Source organism: Choloepus didactylus, chromosome 1 (genome assembly GCF_015220235.1).
Source record: "Choloepus didactylus isolate mChoDid1 chromosome 1, mChoDid1.pri, whole genome shotgun sequence".
In the NCBI taxonomy this organism is placed as follows: Eukaryota; Metazoa; Chordata; class Mammalia; order Pilosa; family Megalonychidae; genus Choloepus; species Choloepus didactylus.
In genome coordinates this window covers 238,620,269-238,641,749 of record NC_051307.1, presented here as the reverse complement: position 1 = coordinate 238,641,749, position 21,481 = coordinate 238,620,269, and the positions used below count along the sequence as shown (strand labels likewise).

The window sequence follows — 21,481 nt, the reverse complement described above, 5'->3', positions numbered from 1 at the left end:
CCCCTGGTGGCCCAAGGGCAAGTTTCCTTCACTGGTTTGCACTGGCCTGACTCAGGAGCAACAGAAATCAGTAGGAAACACTTTCCCAAAGAACATTGGAGGTGGGTGGGGGCAGGGGAGAAGCTCAGCAAATGAGAAGAACTCCAAGAAAAACCAAACTGTTCTGGTGTTCAGATTTGGCCACAAGAAGGGCCAACCAATTTTTCCCGGGCATCGGAATATATTTTTGGAGCCGATCTGGACACTTACTAACCTTATGGACACAAACACAACACAGCATTCCCCAATGCAGTCAAAACCCTTTATTGGAGCCACCCTCCAAACGCCAGCAGTCACTGGGTGCTTTCCTGGGCGTGTGTGGACAGGGTGACCCCGGGTGGGAACTGAGTGCTGGTTTTATGCTGTTACAGTACAGTGAACGCAAAGACTTGCAGTAGCTGCCCAATTAGCAAAGGATCTTCCCTCACCCCCGGTGGTGGGTGGCATCGGGGTAGGGCTGGGGCAGAGCGAAGGGCCATGTGCTTCTGGGTGGCTGGGCTTTCTTTTCTTTCTGGCTTCCCTAAATCATGGGCTCCCATCTTGGGGGAAACTTGAGCCACCCCCAAAGAGAAAGGGCTTTCGCCGGCAGCCCCCTTGGAGTGGTGCCGTGGGGCCAGCGTGGCCCGACTGCCCCTGCCCCTCTGCGGCCCATCACCCCTCCTGGCCTTAGGATTCCTTCCTCAGTAGCACTTTGATGCTGCTGCATATCTGGCCCAGGGCAGCAAAGAGCGGGTTGCAGAAGGTGCGGATGCAAAGGGAGTAGATGTGGCTGATGCACTGGATCTCGATCAGGTAGCTCTTAATGCAGGGCACCACCGCCCAGATGTGGCAGAAGGAGATGCAGGCGAACAGGAAGCCCCAGAGCAGGGCCAGCGGCACGCCCAGCAGTGTGGACAGCAGGCGGTAGCACCAGTACTTGGAGACGGTGAAGGTGGTGTAGCTCACCTTCCAGACGCCGTCGAAGCTGTAGGTGCCCACGGGCTCCGCGATCACGTCTTCGAAATCCACCTGCAGGGGCGGGAAGGGGTCTCCTTAAGTCACAGCACCCACTGACCTCTGTGCTCTAGAGCCGCCTTCAAACTTTGGGGTGCATATGTCAGAATCCTTTGGGAGTCTCATCTCAAGGCAGGGGGCTGGACCCCGTGCCCAGAGATTCTGCCTCAGTGGGTCTGAGGTGGGGTTGGATATTCTTCATTTCTAGCAAGTTCCCGGGGATGCTGCTTGCCCACGGACCACACTGAGGAACGCAGCAAAGAGCTCGTCCAACGTACCACCAAGCCATTTTATGGATAAACAGACCTCAAGAAGCTGTGTGACTTGCTTACATCCCACAGTAAGAAACAGCGTTAGAACTACAGCTCTCAGAGTCTATTCTTTTATGATCCTAAGGGAGTTGGGTAGTCATATTCATACTACCAAGACTGACTGAGTGCCTGTGGGTACGGTGGTGAACAAGCCAAGTTTCCTGTCCTCACAGAGCGTATGGTGTAGAGCAGGCTGCTACCCCAGTGTGCTACAAGCTCACTTAAGAGAGGAGCAGAGTGTACACACAAGTGGGGTTTTTAACCCAGACGGGGGTTACGGAAGGCTTCCCGGAGGAAGATCCAGCTAGCTAAGCTGATTCCTGGAGGTAGCCAGATGGAGGAAAGGCTATGGGCTGGAAAAGAGTGTTTGGGGCTGAAGGAACAATAGCTGTTAGGACCTAGTGGGACAGACAGTGTGTGTCCTGGGTGAGTTGCAGATGGTTCTGGAAGGCTGAGTGCAAGCTAGAGATGGCTGGAGGGAGGCTGCAGAAACCAGGTGGGGCAGTAATGCAGTGAGCAGTGTTTGACTGACACGGTTGGATGTGAGTTTTGTGTAGCTCATTCTGGGAGTCGGGAGGGGTGGGCATGAGCATGGAGGGAGGTCAGGAAGGAGATGGCAATGGCCTGGTTTGGGGGATGGCAGGGAGTTAGAGATTAGTCAACAGAACTGAGAGATTTTAGGATCCTGGATGCAGCATGCTGAGGATCACACCACTCCCAGGACAGCCTCTCTGACCAGTGAAGATGTCTCCTCTCTGTGCGTGTGGTCGTGTGGGCTGGAAGAGGCAGGGATTGTTTTCCTCGCCCTACTCCTGCAGAGATCTCAGGCTTTCCTCTTCCCTGTGCCCTCCTCGTCCCACCTCCAATGCTGGCAGTGACACTGGGGCTCAGTGACTGATGGGGTGAATGGGGGTCTCATTTGGGAAGTGGAAAAATTTTCAGTGGACTGAAGAAAAGAAAGATGACTTTGAGCCAAGCCACTCGTTTGACAGGATTTCTGTAACAAAGTCCCACGGACTAGTTGGTGCAGCAGGAATTTATTGTCTCACGGTTTTGGAGGTGGAAGTCCAAAACCTAGGTGTTGGCAGGCCTTGCTTTCTCTGAGGTCTGCAGTGTTCTGGCCTTGACTCACCAGCCATCGACAACCCATCTTGGCCTCTGTCACATGGCCGTCTGTCCCCTTCTGTCTCCTTCTCCCCCTCCTATGGTGTCCAGATTTCCTCTGCTTACAAGGACTCAAGCCATACTGGATTCAGTTTGGGCCTCACCTTAACTAATAACATCTTCAAACCATATTTACAGATGGTTCAGCTCTCAGAACCAGGGGTTGGGACTTGAATGTGTCTTTGTAGGGGTGTGATTCGATCTCCAACACCCCTCCCTTACCTTCCCGGAGTCCCTGCTCTGCCTTAGGCACCTCACAGATCCCTTCTCAGCATGACATCTTTTGTCACTAAGCCTTAGCTGCCTTGTCTGTAAAATGGGGACATCCAGCGGTGCTTGGGCCTCCCGGGGGCCGTGAAAGCCACCTGAGAATTGAAAAGCCCTGAAGGAATTACAGGCTTAATTACTGATCTACATGGGCGATTGTCAGGCAGGGCCTGGTGTGTGGGAAATTGCCAGCTTCTGTGCCCTAAACCTTTCTGAGGTGCTTTCTTGCTCGCAGTGTTCCTGGGCCATTTTAATAACAGTAGATTGAACAAATGCACGGACTGACTGCTCAAGGCCACAGGACCCCATAGGGTCAGAGCTCAGGCTTTTGTCTTCCAGGCGGGTCCCTTCCCTGCTTGTTTTAGGGGAGAAGAGCCTCTCTTCTATGGGTCTAATTTTAATTAAAATTACCTTTCATTAGAAAATAACATCACCACCTGGCAGAAAACTAAGAGCAGAAAGAAAACAAAAGCATTCCTAATTTGCATTTCTCTGATACTAAAACTGCTATTACTTTGCAATATGCCGTTTCTGGGGGAGGGAGTGAATATAGTCCTATTGTGTGTCATGCCTCAGATGCCTGGGTCCCCCTGCGTTTGGCGGCTGGGGACAGTTGAGGACACTCACCCCAGGGTGGTATGTTCATAGGAAGCTGAGCTTCCAGGCTACAGGCCACAGGGAGGAGCTGATTCAGGGAGTCAGTAGAGGCTTCCCGGAGTAAGAATATGGGCCTTGGCCCCTTGGAAGAACATCCCTCCTTCTTGGAGGGCTTCCAGGAGGTGGTGGCTGGCTGGGTATTTGGAGGTCTCTTGAGTTTGGAGGCACAGGTGGATAAGTGGTGTGCTGGACATTTGGAAATGGAGCTTTGGAGGGTGGATGAAAGGGCTGGCATCTTCCACATTAGGTTCATACTGGGCAATATTCCTGAGTTGCTTGCTGTTGGGGGAGTTCCAAATCGCAGAGGCTGGGGAGTAAGGCCCCTGGGAGCATTCTATCTGTGACTTGGGTCCACCTGCCATGATTATTCAGGTTTTGGTCATTCTCCCAGGGCTTGGATCCTGCTGGAGTGAGGTGTTCTGATCTCTGCAGCCTGCCCCCAGCCCATTGTGGCTGAGGCCCCAGTTCCTGCCTGATGCCTCCCAACACAGAGGCTGCAGCCTTAGGGACTTTGTCAGCGGAGGGAGGTACTTGGGCGGAAGATTGTTTCCCAGTCCCCATCCTTCCCCTCCCTTCCCACCTGTGGCCTGCCCAGCACCTGGCGCCCTTCCTGCTTCTCTTGGGGCTATTCCTGGGGAAGGTGCCTTGCCACTCACCAGTGACCCAGCCCTGCCCCCTCACCCTGCAGGTGGGTGCCCTTGGAGTAGGGGGGCCCTTTACCCAATGTGTTATAAGAAGAGGAGAGGAGATACGGACAGACACGAGAAAAGGGCACACCTGATGGTGGGGCAGGGAAGGCCGAGGACTGCTGGCAGTCCCCTAGAAGCCAGGAAGAGGTGAGGACAGATTATCCCTACACTCCTTGGAGGGAGCTCGGCCCTGGCCACACCCTGATTTGGGACTTCTGACCCCCCAAACTGTGAGACACTGAATATCTGTTGTTTTAAACTGCCTTGTTTGGGGGACTTTGTTATGGCAGCCCTAGGAACCCAAGACGGTGGCAGAGCCCATAGTGAATCCAGGGGTCCTTGATTCCGGGGCTCGTCACGTTGCCCCTGCCGGAGTGGGGCCTTGGGAGGTGCTGGCTGTGCACTGTCAGGGAGGATGGCCATGGCCGCCCTTCTCCCTTGCCACCCGGCCAGCTTCAACCTCCAGCAATTTCCCAGGGCCCTCCGCAGCTCAGCCTGCTTTGTTCATTCGTTCCAGCATATTCCTTCATGCAACCCGTTTTTTTTTTTTTTTTTTTATCATTTGTGCCTGACCACTAAGAGGCAGTATAATGGAAAAGAGCTATTTAAGTTTGAATCGTAGCTCTGCTACTTAGGGGCTGTGTGCTGTAAGCAAGTTATTTAACTCTTCTATGTCTTATTATCTTAAAATTCATCTTATTTAAAATAAGTTAGGACAGGCAAAGTAATGAGGACATTATGGCACAGAGTATCCAATTAATAACTGTTAGCTGCTGTTGGTGGTGATTACGGTGGTTTATTCAGAGAGGAAGCTCGAGTCCCAAAGGTGGGTTTGCATACTGTGCAGTTGCCAACCAGATGAATGACTTTGGAAGATCATTTAACCTCTCTGAGCTTCGTCTCCCCTTATGTAAAATGGGGTTAGTAGTACCAACCTGCTATATCTCACAACTTTGGGAGGAATAGAGAGAATTTTCCTTCTATTCATCTATGCATGCACCCACCTACCCACCTATCCGCTCATCTGTCCATCCACCCAACCATCATCCATCCAAACATCCATCTGCCAATCTGTTCTCCCTTTCAGGCCTCCATTCATCCATCCACCCATATTTCCATCCATCCACACATCCATCCATCTTCCCATCCATCCAAACTGCCATCCACCCATCCTTCCATTCATCCATCCAAGTAAATGTTTATTGAGCACCCACTTTGTGCTAGGCACGATTTTCACCACTTTTTGGCCAATGCTTAGCGCAATATTTGGCACTTGGTAGGTGTTCAATGATGGTTATTACTTGCTCAAATGCTCTGAGTTTCCTATGAAAAGATATCTCAGAAAATCTGTTTACCCCCCAGATGATGAGTAGATTAATTCTCCAGCTCAAATATTCATAAATGTGTGTGTGTGTGTCTCACTCTGAGCCAATATGATGGATGGAGTGCTCCTGTTCCTCATTTTCTACTTATGGCAATAACCCCACTCCAAGGATTTCTCTGCCATGTCTTTAATTATCATTTTTCCAGAGAAGCCATTGATGTTGACACTAGACTTCTTTCTGGTGCTGTACAGGGTGTGACTGCTCCACTCTCTGTGGGTCAGAGCTTCTTGTACTTATCAGAGGGATGGGCTGGGCTGGGCTGGGAGGCAGCTGTTGCCCTAACTCGAAGTTGAGAGTTGAGAGAGCTTTGGTCCCAGAGTTTGGGGAGATATTTATAAGGCCCGGCTCAGGCAGCTCTAGGCAGTCGTGCCAGCTTATCAGAAGCACACAGTGACTTCATTCCTTAATTAGTTTCCAGAAGTGGAGGAGAGATGGCTTTTTCTTGGAGGGTGGTGGTTGGGACGGAACCCATTGGCTGAGCCTTGGGGCTCCACGTGCAACCGGAGGGAGGGGCCAGTGGCTGGGAGGGGGAGAATGATGGCTGCTCATTTAGTTTGTGTCCCCTTTTCTGGCCTGTTTATTTTTGGAACAGCAAGAGAGCCAGTTGATTAATCGGAACCAGCCAGCGCAGCCCCCAGGAGGGCTGGGAAGGTGCAGGGCAGCAGGGCCAGGCGTTGCCTGAGGATGCTTGGGAAGCAGGCAGCTACCCCCAGTCAAAAATACCTCCCCCAGATTCCTGCATGACTCAGGCCTGCGGGCTGAGGCAGTTAGAGGCACTGGCCAGTTCAGAGAGGGTATCTGTGCGTGGGTGAAGTAGCTCTGGGCAGGGGATAAATCTGATTCCAGTATCCACTTGGCCACCGAGTCACTGTGTGACTTTGGGCAATGCACTTTCCCTCTCTGAGCCTCTGTGTTCTCAACTCTCCATGGAGAGAGCTGGGCCAAGATCCTAGTGAAATGGAGTTAGCTTCAGAGTCAGAAGACCTGAACATATGGCTTAGCTTACTGGGTCTCAGTTTCCCCACCTACAACTTTGCTACTTAAAGTGTGGTGTGCAGGCCAATGCCCATCTCCAATGACTTAAGTACAGAAAGTGAGAGTAAGCATTTAGAAATGTCTATAGAATTTTGACAGAGTAATTTTACATCTTGAATCTAATAAAGAAAATGGGAGCTCTGTTGTATATGCCTGTTTTTCATTTAATTTTTCTAGTAATTTTAATTGTAGTTTACAAAAGTATTGGCATATAACAGATTGGAATATCAATAATAAAACTGGTTTTTCACACTGATAATTGGAGAAAGCTGGCCCATAAAATAGGGAGCTACAATGAGGTGCTAGCTGTAAAGAAAGCTGAAAGATGGCAAAAAGCTTTGGTTCTTTCATTATAATTGATAGTAATAATAATAGAATTCTGTACCCTCTGGGATAATGAGAGTAACAACTACAATGGATTGGCCCTTGTAGGTGTCAGTTTCCAGCTGTGAATCTTAATCTGTCATCTCACACGGCATGTGAGGGACAAGCAGGAGTGGAAGCCCAGCGTCCCTGACATCAAAGCCTGAGTTTAGATTCCCTCTGCAGGTAATTCAGCAGGAGCTGAGCTCCAGAGCATAGAACAGGCCAGTTTTCAGGAGTCAGGAGATGAGGAGGGAGCATCTGGGGCTTGAGGTCCGTAGCATCCTAGAGGGGGTCCTGGGGCACCAGAGTTGGGGCTTAAAGGGACTCAGGGTCACATCAAGGAGCCAGAAAGAGACCAAGATATCATGAGGGTGGCAGGAAGAGAGAAAGGAACCGCCAGAGGAAGCCCCGTGAACAACTCAGGGATCCTTGGGCCTTGCCCTCTTGTTTTTACTTTCCTATCCTCTCTCTGCTCTCTCAGTCTGCCATCAGGAAACTTGATGCAGGGTGGAGTGGATTGAGGTCTAGGTTTGGCTGTGCACTGACTTTCAGCAGGTGGTTAGGCTCATTTCCAAAGATGAACCCCAATAAGTCATGCCTCTCAATGTGAATGACCCTGTGTGGGTCATCCCGTAGTGAGTCTGGGCTTGCCCTGTGACTCACTTTAACCACCAGAATGGGTAGGCGTGGTGCCATGCCAGTTCTAGAACTAAGCCTTAAGAGTGCTTCTGCTCTTGTGCCTTTGGGGGTCCCGAACCCCCATGTTAGAAGTCTGGCTGCCCTGCTCTGTAGATCCGTGGAGAGGCCACACATAGGGAGAGGCTCTGAAACCACATGGAGATAGAGGACCAACCGTCCAGTGTCCCAGCTGAGCATGGACTTTTATCAATGCTTGCCAGAGCACCATCCTGAATGTTCCAGCTCACTGGAGTGTCATCTGATTGCAGCTCCAGCTGCTATCTTACTGCAGCTGCCCTGAAGCCCCCAAGGAGACTAGCAGAACTGTCTCTCTGAGCCCGGTCAACCAGCAGAATTGTGAGAGATAATAAAATCGTTATGGATTGAAGCCTTTGAATTTTGGGGTGACTTGTTATACAGCAAAGGGAACTGAAACAGCATATCCTTAGGGAAAACAAGTACTATCTCTAAACCCCAGGTTTCCCTTCTCTAGGTCGACGGGGACTAATCTGCTGACACTCAAACTTGAAAGTGCAAAACAGTCACCCGGAGTTCTCACCAGCCATGCTTAAGAATTTCGGGTGGTAGGGCCCAGGAATCTGCATCTTATCAAGGTCCTCCAGAAAGAGGACTGCATTTTGAGAAAATTAGACTATTTGACATCCAGGTGTCCCGTAACATTGGTAAGTCATAAATACTTTAGTGTGAATTAGCCCAAAGGAGACTCTCTGAGAGGTAACTGACAGAAGGAATTTCCAAAAAGGAATTGCCCATGTGGAATGGTTGGTGGATTGGATGACCCTCTGCAATTCAGCCTTCTCTCCCACAAATTCCCTTTCAGATGCTCTGTCCTAGTCCAAAAAGATAGTTCATTATTCTGCAGTCAGAACAGCAAAGGGGTTTCATCTATTGTGCCAACTCGGACTAGTTGATGGTGTGGAGCTTCCCGGAAAAGCGCTGTGATTGATTATTAATGTCTGCCGTGCGCGCAACACAGGGGGCGTGGCCACACGTGGCCCTCGCTTTTGCCACCTCGGCGCAACATCCTTCTCGACGTTTCGAAAAGCCTCCCTGCCTTTGCTTATTTTGTTTCCTCTTCTTCGAAAGCCTGCTTCCCCCCTTTTGCATTGAACATTTTCCTCTTTTTATGCACCTTGGATACCACCTCTCCTCCAGGAAGCCGGTTCCTGATTTCCACAGGTGAAAGTAATTTCTTCCTCCCTTAACCTCCCGCGACACTTCGTGGGGCCCTAACTTAGAGCGTTTAGCAGCGTCTCCCGGATGCCACCATTATAATAGTCCCAGCTTCTCTGTTGGGCCCAATTCTTCTCAAGGGAGATGCCAGGTAAGCCTCACCTTTGTATAACAGGGTGTTAGATGGGCCCAGCCTGGGAGTAGAGTTTGTAGAAGGGGTGGTCGCTTATTAGCCGGAGCTGGTGGGCAGAGGCTGGTGTGTGTGTGGAGGGGGCGGGAGTTCGTGGCACGTGTGGGTTGGAGGGGGGCGGGGGACTAGTGGGATGTGGGGAAGGGGCTGGGCTGGTGTCGGTCCCCTGCCCTGTTTGAAGAGCTTCCTCTGAGCTCCTGAGGAGACAGGGGTTGAAGCCAGAAGCTGAAGGGCTTGTGTGACACTCCAGGCTCCAGCACTGCCGCTTGGGGGCCCAGGCGACTAAGTGTGAGTGAGGGAGAGAGGGGGCTGTTGATGAGACAGCCCTGAGCCCTCGGGAGGTTTTGGGGTGGGGCTGGGGTCCTGCAGGCATGCATGGGAGAGGGGCTAGAGCCTTTACAGCTTGGGTCTGAAGGGGAAGTGGCAAGCTGGAGAGCTTGGGGACCTCTGGCAGGCATTTGCATTTCATCCCCAGCTTGGCATGGGGGCTTATGCACAGTGAGACCATCCTGTTCAGCTCCATCTCCTCTGAGACAGCGCAGGGCCTGGCTCATAGTAGGTGCTCAGTAGCGCTTGGAATTAATGTTGCAATTGGAGTGGCCATGGGAATGGGGGTTGCTCCTCCCAGCTCCGCAGCTCTCTGCCCATGAGCTCCAGCTCTGCCCTAGGCCTCACCCTGAGCCTTGGAGACCGCAGTTTAAATCAGTGGCCTGTACACTGCTCTCCCTCTCCCTTCAGCAGTCATTTTTCCAGCCTGGTTCCAGGGTAGAGCCAGGCCTTGCTTGAGGAGGTTATAACCCTATAAAGCCAAATGGGAGCTCCTCCCTTTAGCTGGGGGGCAAAGCCACGGATATGGTGGGTCTGTCACCTACTCTTCATCCTTGCCTTTTCTGGGTGAAACTTTGGCAAATGGAGGCAGAAGGCACTGGGTCTCCTTCTCCTCTTAGCCTCTGCACCACAGACTGGGGCCCAGAAAGGGAAAGGGATTTGCTCAGAATCACACAGCAAGTTGACATCTGGGCTGGGACCAGAACTTGGGTCTCTGTAGCCCTATCCAATGTCCAGCGTTCTTTCTCTGTCCCTCATGCTAGCTCGCTTGTGAAGCCACTCCTTGACAGATACTACCCAGGGACCTTCTGAGCCTTCCTCACAGCCCCTGTCTTTGCTTCTCCTTCCCTCCTTCTCTGTCTCGCTCACTCCCTTGCTCTCTTTTCCTGCTCCCTCCCTTTATCTTTTTCCTTCCCCAGTTAATGAAGAAGCCCAGGTGATCAGAGGCTGCCCAGCTGCAGACAGCCCTCTCCCCTATTTCTAGTCACATTCTTCCTTCCTTTTCTTTGTTCTTTAACTGACCATTTAAGAAACCTGAAGTCTACTTGAACCTGTTTGTGTTATTTACTTGACTTTGTTTTATGACCCTCATTTAAAGTTCTAAACTTGTTCATTTCTCTTACATTAAAAAACAAAACAAAACAAAACAAAACAACACAGAAAAGAAAAAGCCAAATAACTCCCCAGAACAGGGCATGTCCCTTAAACATCAATAACAGTCCTGTCTCAAGAAAATTATTAGGTTGTTTTGTTTTGCCTTTGGGTGAAGTTTTCCTGTGCCTCAAGGTCTCTGGAGAGAAGGACTCTCAGATGCGAGGGGAGGCTGTATCTGTCCGCTGTGGCTCTAAACCTGGGCCAGGAGCCTGGAGCCACTCACTCCTGGCCCAGTAGGACCCAAGAGCCCCTTCTGCCCGGGTCACTTGTTGTGGGCCTCCCTGGGAAGCCATGTTCTCTCATGGGTTCCTCTTCTCTCTCCCCCAGCAGCCCACCAGGGACCACCTAAAGGATAACCTGGGGGTCAAAGCTGGGCCCAGGGCTTGGTTCTCAAGTCCTGTAGACTGCAGGCTCCTGGAGGTCCCTGTTCAGCTAAATGTGTCACACCCTAGCTGTGTGGCAGGAACTGTGCTAGACATGTTCTCGTTTCATTCACACGTAGATTTCAGTTGCATGGTGCTGCTCTGAGACTCATTTACCCTGTGGAGGTAAATTGTATTATTCCCATTTTACAGGGGAAAATGGAGGCTTGGAAAACTTAGGCGACTTGTCCAGTGTCATCATTTTTAGGCAGAACAGCCTGGATTTGACCAGGTCATATTTGAATCAGGTCTGTTAAAATCAAGTCCAGAACTCTTCCCTTTAGACTACATTGCTGAAACCATGGCTAATAATATTTCACACTTACACAGATTGCAATATTCATTTCCTAATTTTTCTGGGACAGTACTTTTCGTACTGGGCTGTAATTGCCTTGCCTCCCCACTGCTGTGATGGAGGCATGCCCGGAGGGAAGTGGGGACATGGAGAGGGGAACGGCTGCTTGCCTGGAGGAATTGCTGAAGGCTTCCAGGAGGAGGTGACATTTGCGTGGGCCTTGAAGGCCGAGAGGGTATTCAGCACGTGGAGGGGAGGCGGCGGGCACTCCTGGCAAGGCAGGGAACTGCTTTCTGCTTGGTATGGATTACTCCTAGATCAGGGGCTGCAGATGAGGCAGAAGCGGCAGGTTGGGCCAGATAGTGGTGAGTTTCAAAAGCCCCAAAGAGGAGTTTAGACTCTACCCAGCAAGGGAGATGCCTCACTGGAGGATGGGAATAGAGGGGCTATAGTTTAGAACAAGCCTGAGAATCACACTGAATCATATGGAGGCTGGGAGCCTGGAACATTGCAGTGTGGCTAGAGTGCCTCAGGAATTTTAAAGTTTATTGCTTTTAATTAGAATGTAAAGAAACAGACACTCAGTTCTGTTATTGGGAAACTGTTAAATGTGTTTGGAACAATTTGGGCATGAGAATCTTTTCAACTGTAAATTTTATGAAATCTAAATACAGAACAAGAATTTCTGATGAAAGCTTCGAGTCTGAATTGAGGAGTACTATAAGTGCAAAACGCACACTTTGCCTCTTGCTGGCTGGGTGATTTTGAAGAGGAAGAAAGAATGTACAATTGTTAATTGGTAATTGTTTTTATATTGATAACATGTTCAAATGATACTATTTTGGGTATATTGGTTTAAGAAAAAAATACTATTAAAATTAATTTCACTGGTTACTTTTTCTTTTTTTAAATGTGGCTATTAGATTTAAAATTACATGTGCAGGTTGTGTTATATTTCTATTGGATGGACCTGGTCTGGGATTCTGATACATTTGATAGGAACCGGAGCCCCAGGCCACACCAGGGGCTTTGATGCTGGTGGTAGGGGACCCGCGAGAGAGATTCTGCTTTCGAAAGATGCCTGTGACTCCCGGACGGAGGTTTGCTTGGGGGTGTGGGCCTGGAAGCAGCCGGCTGCTGGTGTCACTTAGGCCAGGGAAGAGGCTGGATTTCCAGAGGTATCCCCTTGGAGGCTGGACATCTCCAATCTGAGCCTTCCCCTTTAGGACCTCGGGTGTCCTTTGAGAAGGCCCTGCCTGCTTCTGGCCGGGGAACCTGGGGTGAGGCCTGGGCAGGGTCCCCATGCCTTGGCAGGTGCCAGGCAGTGCTCTGGGCAGGGCATGTCCTGCCAGGGGCCACAGGCCCTGCCGGAAGCTGCTCTCTGGGGATTAACCCTGCGCCCACTATGGTGACCGCAGAAATCCCCCCTGGCATGGGAACTAGCCCAGCCTGGCCACCCTTTCCTATTCCTTCCGAGACGAGGGCCAGGAGTGAGTGGAAGGCGCTTCACAGGAGGAGGGAGGCAGTTTCCTTTGTGACTTGCCTCCCCTGCCCTCAGCCACACCTAACTTGTGCATGGGTGGGCCATTTTTTTTACTCCTGTTTATGCTAAAGGTACTTTGGGGGTTGCACAAACCTCTTGTAGGGCAGGGGAAGAAGAAGACAGAGCAATGTGGTCTCTTTTCTAGGGAAGCTGGTTGTGCCCAGAGCCGAATTCCCCACCCCCACCTGTGCCTGGCATCCAAATGTTCTGCAAAGCTGACACCTGCTCAGCCTGGCCGGGCTGGCCTGCGGGGGCCCAGGGCGCCACTGGAGCCTACCTTGACTATGTCCTCGTTAATGTTCTTGGGGTCTCGGTTCACCAGGTCGATCTCCTTGCAGTGAATGTCCTTGATGATCTGGGCTTCGAGGTCCTTGTGCTCTTCGGCCATCATCGCGGAGCTGGGTGGACCTGCCGGAGGAGCCTCGTGGCTGGCCGGGGCTCTGGAAAAGCTTGGGGCAGAGAGTCCAGCTCAGTGTCCCCAGGCTTGAAGCCCTGCTGGCTAAATAGGCCCCACCCGGCGTGCCGGCTGACAGCTGTCCCGCATAACTCCGGCCTGCCTCTCACCAAAGCCTCGCGTGGCAGGCCTCCAAGCTAAAATTAAGACTGGAGCGCTGCTGCAAGGCCCAACGCTCCTTAAAGGGGGCTGCCACTGGGCACCAGCCCTCACACGAGAGCCAACGGCCTGGCACGCCCTGCGTGTCACCGGGGTCGGCCCCGCCTCTGGAGAGGGGCCCCTGGCACTTGCCCCACTGCTGTCTGCCTTCAGACTCCTGCGAGAAGAGGCTGCCCAGTAGGGGAGGTGGGTTTGGGTCTCCAACTCTGCTTCTTGATGCCTGCGTGACCTCGGGTGTATGTCACCTCTGGGGGCCACAGTGCCCCCCCATATAAAATAAAATGGGGACATGATAATAACATTCAGGACTCTGCCTGTCTTTATGGATAAGCAGAAGTGAGTTCATGTGTGTGGAAGATCTTTGGGCACTGGAAAATGCTATCTGGTAGGAATTCTTTGGGGATTTTGTTAGTGCCCGGCCCTGATGTTTGATAGCCTGGTATGTTTCGGAGGTTTTGCCATTTCGGAGGTTTTCTCCTGGAGGGGGAGTGGATGGATGGTGAGTTTGAGCAGGGAAAGGGGATCCCTCTTGATATGTGAACCTGCAGGAGGGTATGCTGGCGTGGAGGGGATGTGAAGTCCATGTTGACTCTGTCCTTCACCCTGTCCCTACAGACAGCTTCCAAGGTATCCACAGACCCCACAGACTCCACATGCATCAGTAGGGTACAGTTTTCTTAGATGCTACAAATCAGATATTTTACAAAGAACTTTGCCTTAGAACATAAGAGGTACAACTTACTCTAAGGGTATTAGGGAAGGCTTCCCAGAGGAAGTGGCTTTAGAGTTAGGGCTCCAAGGGAAAGCAAGGGTTTACCACATTGAACATTTCAGCCAGAGGATTACAGGTTCCAGAAGGAGGGTGTGACCTGGAATTCTGAGAAGTGTGGAGTGGCTAGAGCACACAGTGTATTCTTGGGGGCAAGGCAGAAGATATGGCTCAGGCCTGGGTGTGAGGGATCCTGAATGTCATGCTAAAGAGTGTGGGTTTTATCTAGAGGTTCTGGGGAGTCACAGAAGGCTTTGAAGTAGCAGAGAGAGAGTCATCAGATTTTTGCATGAGAGAGATCAGTAGTGTCCACATGGAGGGTGAATGGGAGCTGGGTGAGGTGGGAGGCAGGATAGTTAATCAGAAAATGGGAAAAGATGAGGGCTTTATAAGTAGTTTCACTTGGCTGCTAATAAGGATGGAGAGTAAGAGTGGCTAGAACCAGATAGGGACCTTTTGCTCTCTCACGCATAATACCAAGTCCAGAGGTTGGCAGTTCAGAGCTACTATGGTGGCTCCGTGATATCAAAGCTAGCTCACAGGCATGAGATGGCTGCTCCTCCTCCAGTCATCACATATGAGTCTAGACAAGAAGAAAGAGGTGGAAGCAGGGGCAAGAAAAGGCTTCTGCCAGCTGCATCAGCTCCATTGGAAATCTTCCCCAGAAATTCCACCCTCAACTTTTATTTCTATCTCTTAGCCACTTCTCTTGGCAAAGGAGGCTGGGAAATGTAAACTGTTGGCTGAGCACATTATCTCAGCATCACTAAGGATAAAGGAGAAATGGTAGGCAACTAGAAAACTCTGCCACTTAGAATCTTAGGAGTTAACTCAGTTTATTTCCATTCCCCTGCCTAGTCCCCCACTTATTCCAAATCCATATGTACTTCCTCCTGCAAAGATATTGGGACAAACAAAGAATGTCACTGTTTGAGTTCTTGTGGAATATTCAGGCTCTGTGCCTGAGATTCAGCTTTGTCCACTGCAGAGGTCAAATAAGGCTGGTGAAAAGGTAGGACCACCAACGAAAGCATCATTGTGAGAGATGGAGAAGAAAACCTAAAAGGGAAGCAATGACAAGAATAATGAGAATGATTCTGGAAGATTGTATTTTGCACAGAAGGCCACATCTCAGGTCTTACAAGGGGGCTGATGCTTCTCCCATGAAGAGATCGGCTCTAGGTTCCTTCCCCTTAAATCTGGGCAGGGGTTTGGATAACTCTGACTCAAACAGTACAGCAGGGTGATGCTATGTGACTTTCAAGGCCATGCCATAAAAAGGAGACAGCTTCCTGGCCCTCTCCTCTGGGATTGCTGCCCTTGGAACTCAGCCTCCATGTGGGGAGGGAGCCCAGGCTAGCCCACGAGGAAAGGCAATAGGGAAAGGGGGTTCCCAGTTGTCAGCCAAGACCAGCTGAAAGGCCTGTGAGTAAATGAGGTTTAGGATGATTCCAGGTCCCTGACTTGAAGTCACTCCTAGCCTTCAGTCTTCCAGCTGAAGCCCCAGACATCACAGAACAGAGACAAGCTGTTCTCCTAGTGCCCTGTCTGAATCTTTAACTCATAGAGTTCATGAGCATGATAGTTGTTTTTATGTCACTAAATTTGGGGTCAGAGTAGCCTGAACGATCAGTGATAATAGTAATAGCAATTACCCATGTGTTGAGAATTCGCTAAATGCCCAGCCCTGTCCTGAATCACCCTTGGTGAATGAAAAGCATCTCATTTGTCAGGTGAAAGGGTAGCTGCCTCTAGCTGCTGATCAGTGCTGAGGGCCAAGGGTGGAGGACAGCTCATACAGATTTCAGATTTCAGAGGAAGAGGAATGTGCCGTGGACCAAGGCAGTCAGGGAGTGCTTCCTGGAGGTGGCGTCATTGTAGCTGGGCTAGAAGGATGGTTGGAATCAGAGAAGCAGAGTGGAAAGGGCCAGATGCCTGAGGCAGAGAAAGAGCCGCCCTCTCATTTCAGTATAACAATCTTGTTTCCAAAGATGATGAGGTGGAAAGAACACTTGACCCAGGAATCATTAGGCTTGAAGTCTTTTCTGGGCCCATGGCTCATCCGCTCTGTGACCTTGGGTCAGCCACATGTCATTCTCTACCTCGGTTTTCTCACCTGTCCAATGTGGATGCTAAAACCTGTCTGCATTCCTCATGCACTGACTGCACCTCAAACACAGCGAGAAGTCAGCAGGGCACGAGAAGACCAATAACCCAACGGAGAATATATTACAAAGAACATACTGAAAGATGAAACTTTCAGGTCAACCCTGGGGTGATGCTTCTGACGGGAGAACGCAAAAAAGGAGGGAGAATGACTTTCTGAAGCCCATTTGTGCCTAGGGTATTGTGGGGATCTCTGCATTCTCATTTTAAAGGCATTTTTGTTGTCACTGTTTGACTTGCTAGTGGAGAGAGAGAAAAAGTCTTTGAAAATGGATGTGCAGCAAGACATAAATTTGTGTAATGTGGAAAGGGGAAGTAATCAGGGAGGGAAACATTACACAGGCTGACTCACCACGCAAGTTGCAGCACCACAGGCTGAAGACTCAATTAACTGCCAAATTGAGGAATGCCGTTAGCCAGCAAGATTTATCACTTATGCAGAAGTCTCCAAGACAGATAAGGCTAGAATGTGTAGCAGAAAAAGGAAACTAACTTCCTTCCTTCCTTACTTATTTATTTTTGCTTTTCCTTGGAGTTTTAGGTCTAGGGAAAAGGGCTTCTATTTTCTTTTCACTACTTAGGCTCTTAGGGTCTGCACTGAGAAGACAGATTACAGCATGTCAGAGCTGGAAGAGGCCCAGCTTCTCCGTTTTACAGAAGATGAAACTGAGGGACCAAGGAGTTTTGGTTGGTGGAAGGGAGAGCTTGGGATATAGAGACAGATGAACCAGGAAAACTAACTTTATGCTCTTGAGCAGGCCACTCCGCTCCAAACCTCTGTTTACCTATCTGTATAATGAGGATAAGGACACCATCTCTTCCTGTCATGAGAGAATTTGGAGAGTTTGGGAATGGTTTCCAAAAAAGGGTGATATCATCTCAAGATGCATTAATGGAGACATACCATCCAGAATGATGGAAGTGACTGTTCTATCCACCTCTACACTGGTCAGACAATATTTGGAGCCCAGTTTGGGCTCCACACTTCAGGAGGGGTTTGGGGAAACGAGATCATACCTATGGAGCCAACCTGTGTTGGAGTGCTGATACTGGGTCACCATGGTGTGGCTCTCCAGCCACGTGTGGCCAGTCTGTTCCACATTTGGGCCATTCCAGGTTTGCTTTCATACCTTCTTCTCCAACCTTGAGTCTGAGACACTTCACTGGGATTCCTTGAATCCTTACCTCCTTTTTCCATCAGTGAATGAGAGTGAGTACATGAACCCCAAGCAGGCATGTTCCCCTCCAAGAGCAGATGCCAAAACAGGGGAAACTGGTCCCTGTTATTCAGGTGGAATCCACTTTGCCTCCCAGGTGAGAGAAAGGAGATGGAATCTTTTCCAGCCTCAAGGAACAGAAGTGAAAATGCCCCGTTAAGTAAGCACACAGAGAAGGCTCCAGGGAAGGGGCTGTGGATGGAAACAGCATTTGCTTTTCTCTCTCAGACCCTAAGCAGGCCTTGATCTTTGAGAACAGCAGAAGCTTTGGCTTGCAGCACACCTTCATTAATTTGTAGAGCCCCGACGTTTGGAAGGGGTTGGAGGCTTGGATTTTTGCATCTTTCTTTGAGCTACACGGCAGCCTATCCAGAACCCCACTGATGTTCTAGAGACCCGATGGACTGTACGTGACCCCATGCTGCAGCCTGAAATACCAATTCTGCTGAATTCAGGAGGGGAGGATAAGGCAGAGAAGTCACTGCTCCTCTCTGTCTCTGTCTACTTAGTTTCCCGTAGGTGCTCAGTCTTTGCTTCAAGATGAATTGGCTCTAACTTAAATCAGCCGGCACTATGGCTGAGCTGCTCAAGGGTCCTGGCAATTCAGGGAAGGTGCCCACTTTGCAAACGATGCCTTGTGTTTAAGATGGATTGAGCTTGACTCTTCTGTGTTGAGGGAAGCTTTCCTGAAGACCATTTATTCATTCAACACACATGTCAGGTTAGCGCTAGTGTTTTTGCTAGGCTCAGCGGCTGGGAAATTAAGATGAAAAATGCATGATTTCAACAAACATCAGCTGAGTGAGTGGCACATGGCAGGTGCTGAGGTCAGCATGAGACAGCAACAAAGAGTCGGACCCAGACCTGGCAGATTCCAGAGTACTGCAGGGGAGACAGACAAAGAAAAGCAGTGGCAAATGCAGAATGTCAACAGATAACAGGCAGTCGTTAAGTACGGGAAGAAAGAGTAACTGCCAGCCTGGTTCCTGCCTGGACAGATGCCACCGTGATGAAGGGGAGGAGAGGTACAGCCCAGCACCTATGCGTCCCTGCAGAGTGTGATGAGGTTACAAGCGGTTGGATGGACACCGGCCCTGAACAGGAGGCATTTGCTTCTTGGGCTTGTTGCAGTGATCTAGGTGAGAGCAGAAAGAGGGAATCAGAGGACTGCTTGTTTTTCCTGCCCTTCCTTCCTTTCCGTTAGTGGCAGAAGTGTTTGTAAAGCAGGGAAATTTTTAGGAGTAATGGTGAAAAGATCCAAACTTCTATCTGTATGTATTAGTTTCCTATAGCTGCTATAACAGATTGTCACAAACTTGTGCCTTAAAACAATGCAGATTTACTCTGAGATAGATCTGGAAGTTAGAAGTCCTAAAATCATGGTGTCAGCGGGGCTGCATTCCTTCCAGAGGCTCTAGCAGAGAATCCATCTGCTCGCCTTGTCCAGCTTCTAGAGGCCCTCTGTCTTCCTTGGCTTGTGGCCCCTTCCCCCATCTTCCGGGTGCATCACTTCAACCTCTGCTCCAAATCAGGGGCTGTGACCTAGGCTCTCACCTCCCCTCTGCCCAACCAGTGTTCCCTCCAGTCTCACACTTCTCATCTCCAGGGGTCCCTTTGCTTTGTGGTCGCCCATTGCAGGGTTTTCTCTTTGCTTGTGAGCACCTAGATTTCCTTCCAGCCTGCAGCATCTGTCTCTATGGGAATTTGGGGGCCCCATCTGCCAGGACAGTCTTGGCAGACAGTAAAACCACTGCTGGCCCCTAGCTGAGCAGAACATATTTGTCAGACAAAATGCATCTGGCCTTTAGACTCTCTTTCCCTTCGTCTCTTTTTAGATGAATGTTATTTGCAGATGAATATTATTAGGGTACAGTGAGGGCCAGTTTGAGTATTTGCAAAGAGAAGGTGAAGGTTGTTTGTTGGTTGAATTCATGTGTCAGTTTGGCCAGGTATGGTGTCCAGTTGTTGGGTCAAGCAAGCAATGGCTTGATTGTTAGTGTGAGGTTGTATCATGGATTTAAATCATTAGTCAGCTGATTGCATCTACGGCTGTTTACATCTATCAGCAAAGGAGATTGCCTTCAGCAATAAGAGAAGTCTCATCTAACCAATTGAAGGCCCTAAAAGAAGAACTGATAATTTCAGCATTCAGAAAGAAATCCTATCTCTACTTCATCATCACCTTCATTGGAGTCTTACAGCCTGCCCTCTGGAATTTGGATTTGCGAATCCCCATAGTTGCATGAACCAATCCCTTTAATAAACCACACACACACACACACACACACACCCCTGTCAGTTCTGGACACACACACACACACACACACACACACACACACACACACACACACCCCTGTCAGTTCTGGAGAACCCTGACTAAAACAGGTCATTACCTCACCCCTCAAATCTTTGAAGGGTCACTATTCCGGTTTGCTAAAGCTGCTGGAGTGCTACCACAAATGGACTGGCTTTTAACAATGGGGATTTATTAGCTAAAAAGTTACAACACTAAGGCCTTGAAAATGTCCAAATTAAGGCATCTACAAGAGGATACCTTCTCTGAAGAAAGGTCATCTGGGATTCCTCTGTCACATGAGATGGCATGTGGCTGGTGTCTGCTGGTCCTTCTCTCCCAGGTTTCATTGCTCTCAGCTTCTGGCTTCAGTGGCTTCCTCTCTCTCAGCTCCTGTGGGTCCTCTCTTAGCTTCTCCTGGGCTTTTCTCTCCTTGAGCTTCTCTGCTTTTTCTGTCTTTTATCTTCTCATCACGGGACTCCAGTAAAAGGATTAAGATCCGCCTTGAATGAGGTGGGGCACATCTCAATTGAAATAACCTAACCAAAGGGTCCCACCCATAACAGATCTGCACCCGCAGGAATGGATTAAAAGAATATGGCCTTTTCTGGGGAACATCACAGCTTCAGACCAGCACAGTCACTGTGAGGCAGATGGATTGGATGTGTCATTGAAGCACAGCGGGAAGTCTCAGAGCACTAGAGGTCATTCCAGAGAAAGCTGATTTGGGGCTCCATGTAGGGAGGAACTTTTCAATAGCTGGAACCCTCTAGGAATAGCATAGACCTATAGGGTAGCTAACCTGGAGAAGGCAGAATCCTGTAGCTCTTCAGAGCTTGGTCTTTTGAGTCAAATTGTCCTGAGGGAGTCTACGAGTCATGAGTTGTATGACCCTGTGCCTCAGCTTTCTCATCTTTAAAATACGAATGATAACATGGGGTGAAATGAGGTTGGTGCCAGGGTCACAGGCCTAAACTCCCACAGGGGACAGACAGGGAAGGGAAGGGAATGAGGCAGTCCAGGTGGAAGGAATGCATGGCCTTGGCAGTCATTGATCATTTGATAGACACAGGGACAAGAGACACACCCCTTTTGATAGACATTGGGCCAAGAAACACATTCCCTATAGGAAAACCAACAGAGCAGACATAATGTTAAAAGCAGAGGATGCTCAGCCTCAGCGTGGGAGACAATAAGGAGTGACGGGCATTGGAATAAATTGGAGTGCATGCGCCCTGATGACTTTGAGAGGAGCGGGTGCCCAAGCTTGGCATGGGGCTGCCTGGCCCTGCCTGGGAGTGGACAGGCTGAGTGGGCACTGTCAGGGGCTATTGTCCCCGTAGGCTTTGCGGACTCCCAGTGGCCAGGCCCCAGTCCAGACCCATTACATCAGAATCTCTAGGCAAGAACCTGAGCATTGGTGTTTGTTTTTTAAGCTGCTCTCTCCCAGTGACTCCCAGTTTTAGAACCAGTGCTCTGGGAGTTAGAGGGGGAGAATCAGGGCCGTGGAATCACCTGACAGTTAGGGCCAGGGGACAGAGACCAGGAAGTGGGCTCATTGTCGGGACTTGGAGAGTGGAGTGCTGTCAGCTGTGTGGTGTGGCTCCTCCCCTGACCCCTCACAAAACTTCACCAGAGCCTCCCAAGTCACAGTGTGCCTGTTATTAGATTTTGAGGAAAGGAACTGAGTTTAGCATCAAAATGATGTAGAGC

The 21,481-nt window shown here is 50.0% G+C and overlaps 1 protein-coding gene across 1 annotated transcript; it reads right to left on the bottom strand.

The window, feature by feature from the left end:
- Positions 1–293: 293 nt before the first annotated feature.
- On the bottom strand, positions 294–13,381 carry CAV3 (caveolin 3). The gene is made up of 2 exons (XM_037800893.1): positions 12,988–13,381; positions 294–1,047 (listed from the first exon to the last, which is right to left on the bottom strand). Exons 1-2 carry the CDS (start codon positions 13,099–13,101, stop codon positions 706–708), a joined length of 456 nt encoding a protein of 151 aa, XP_037656821.1. The 5' UTR covers positions 13,102–13,381; the 3' UTR covers positions 294–705.
- Positions 13,382–21,481: the final 8,100 nt, after the last annotated feature.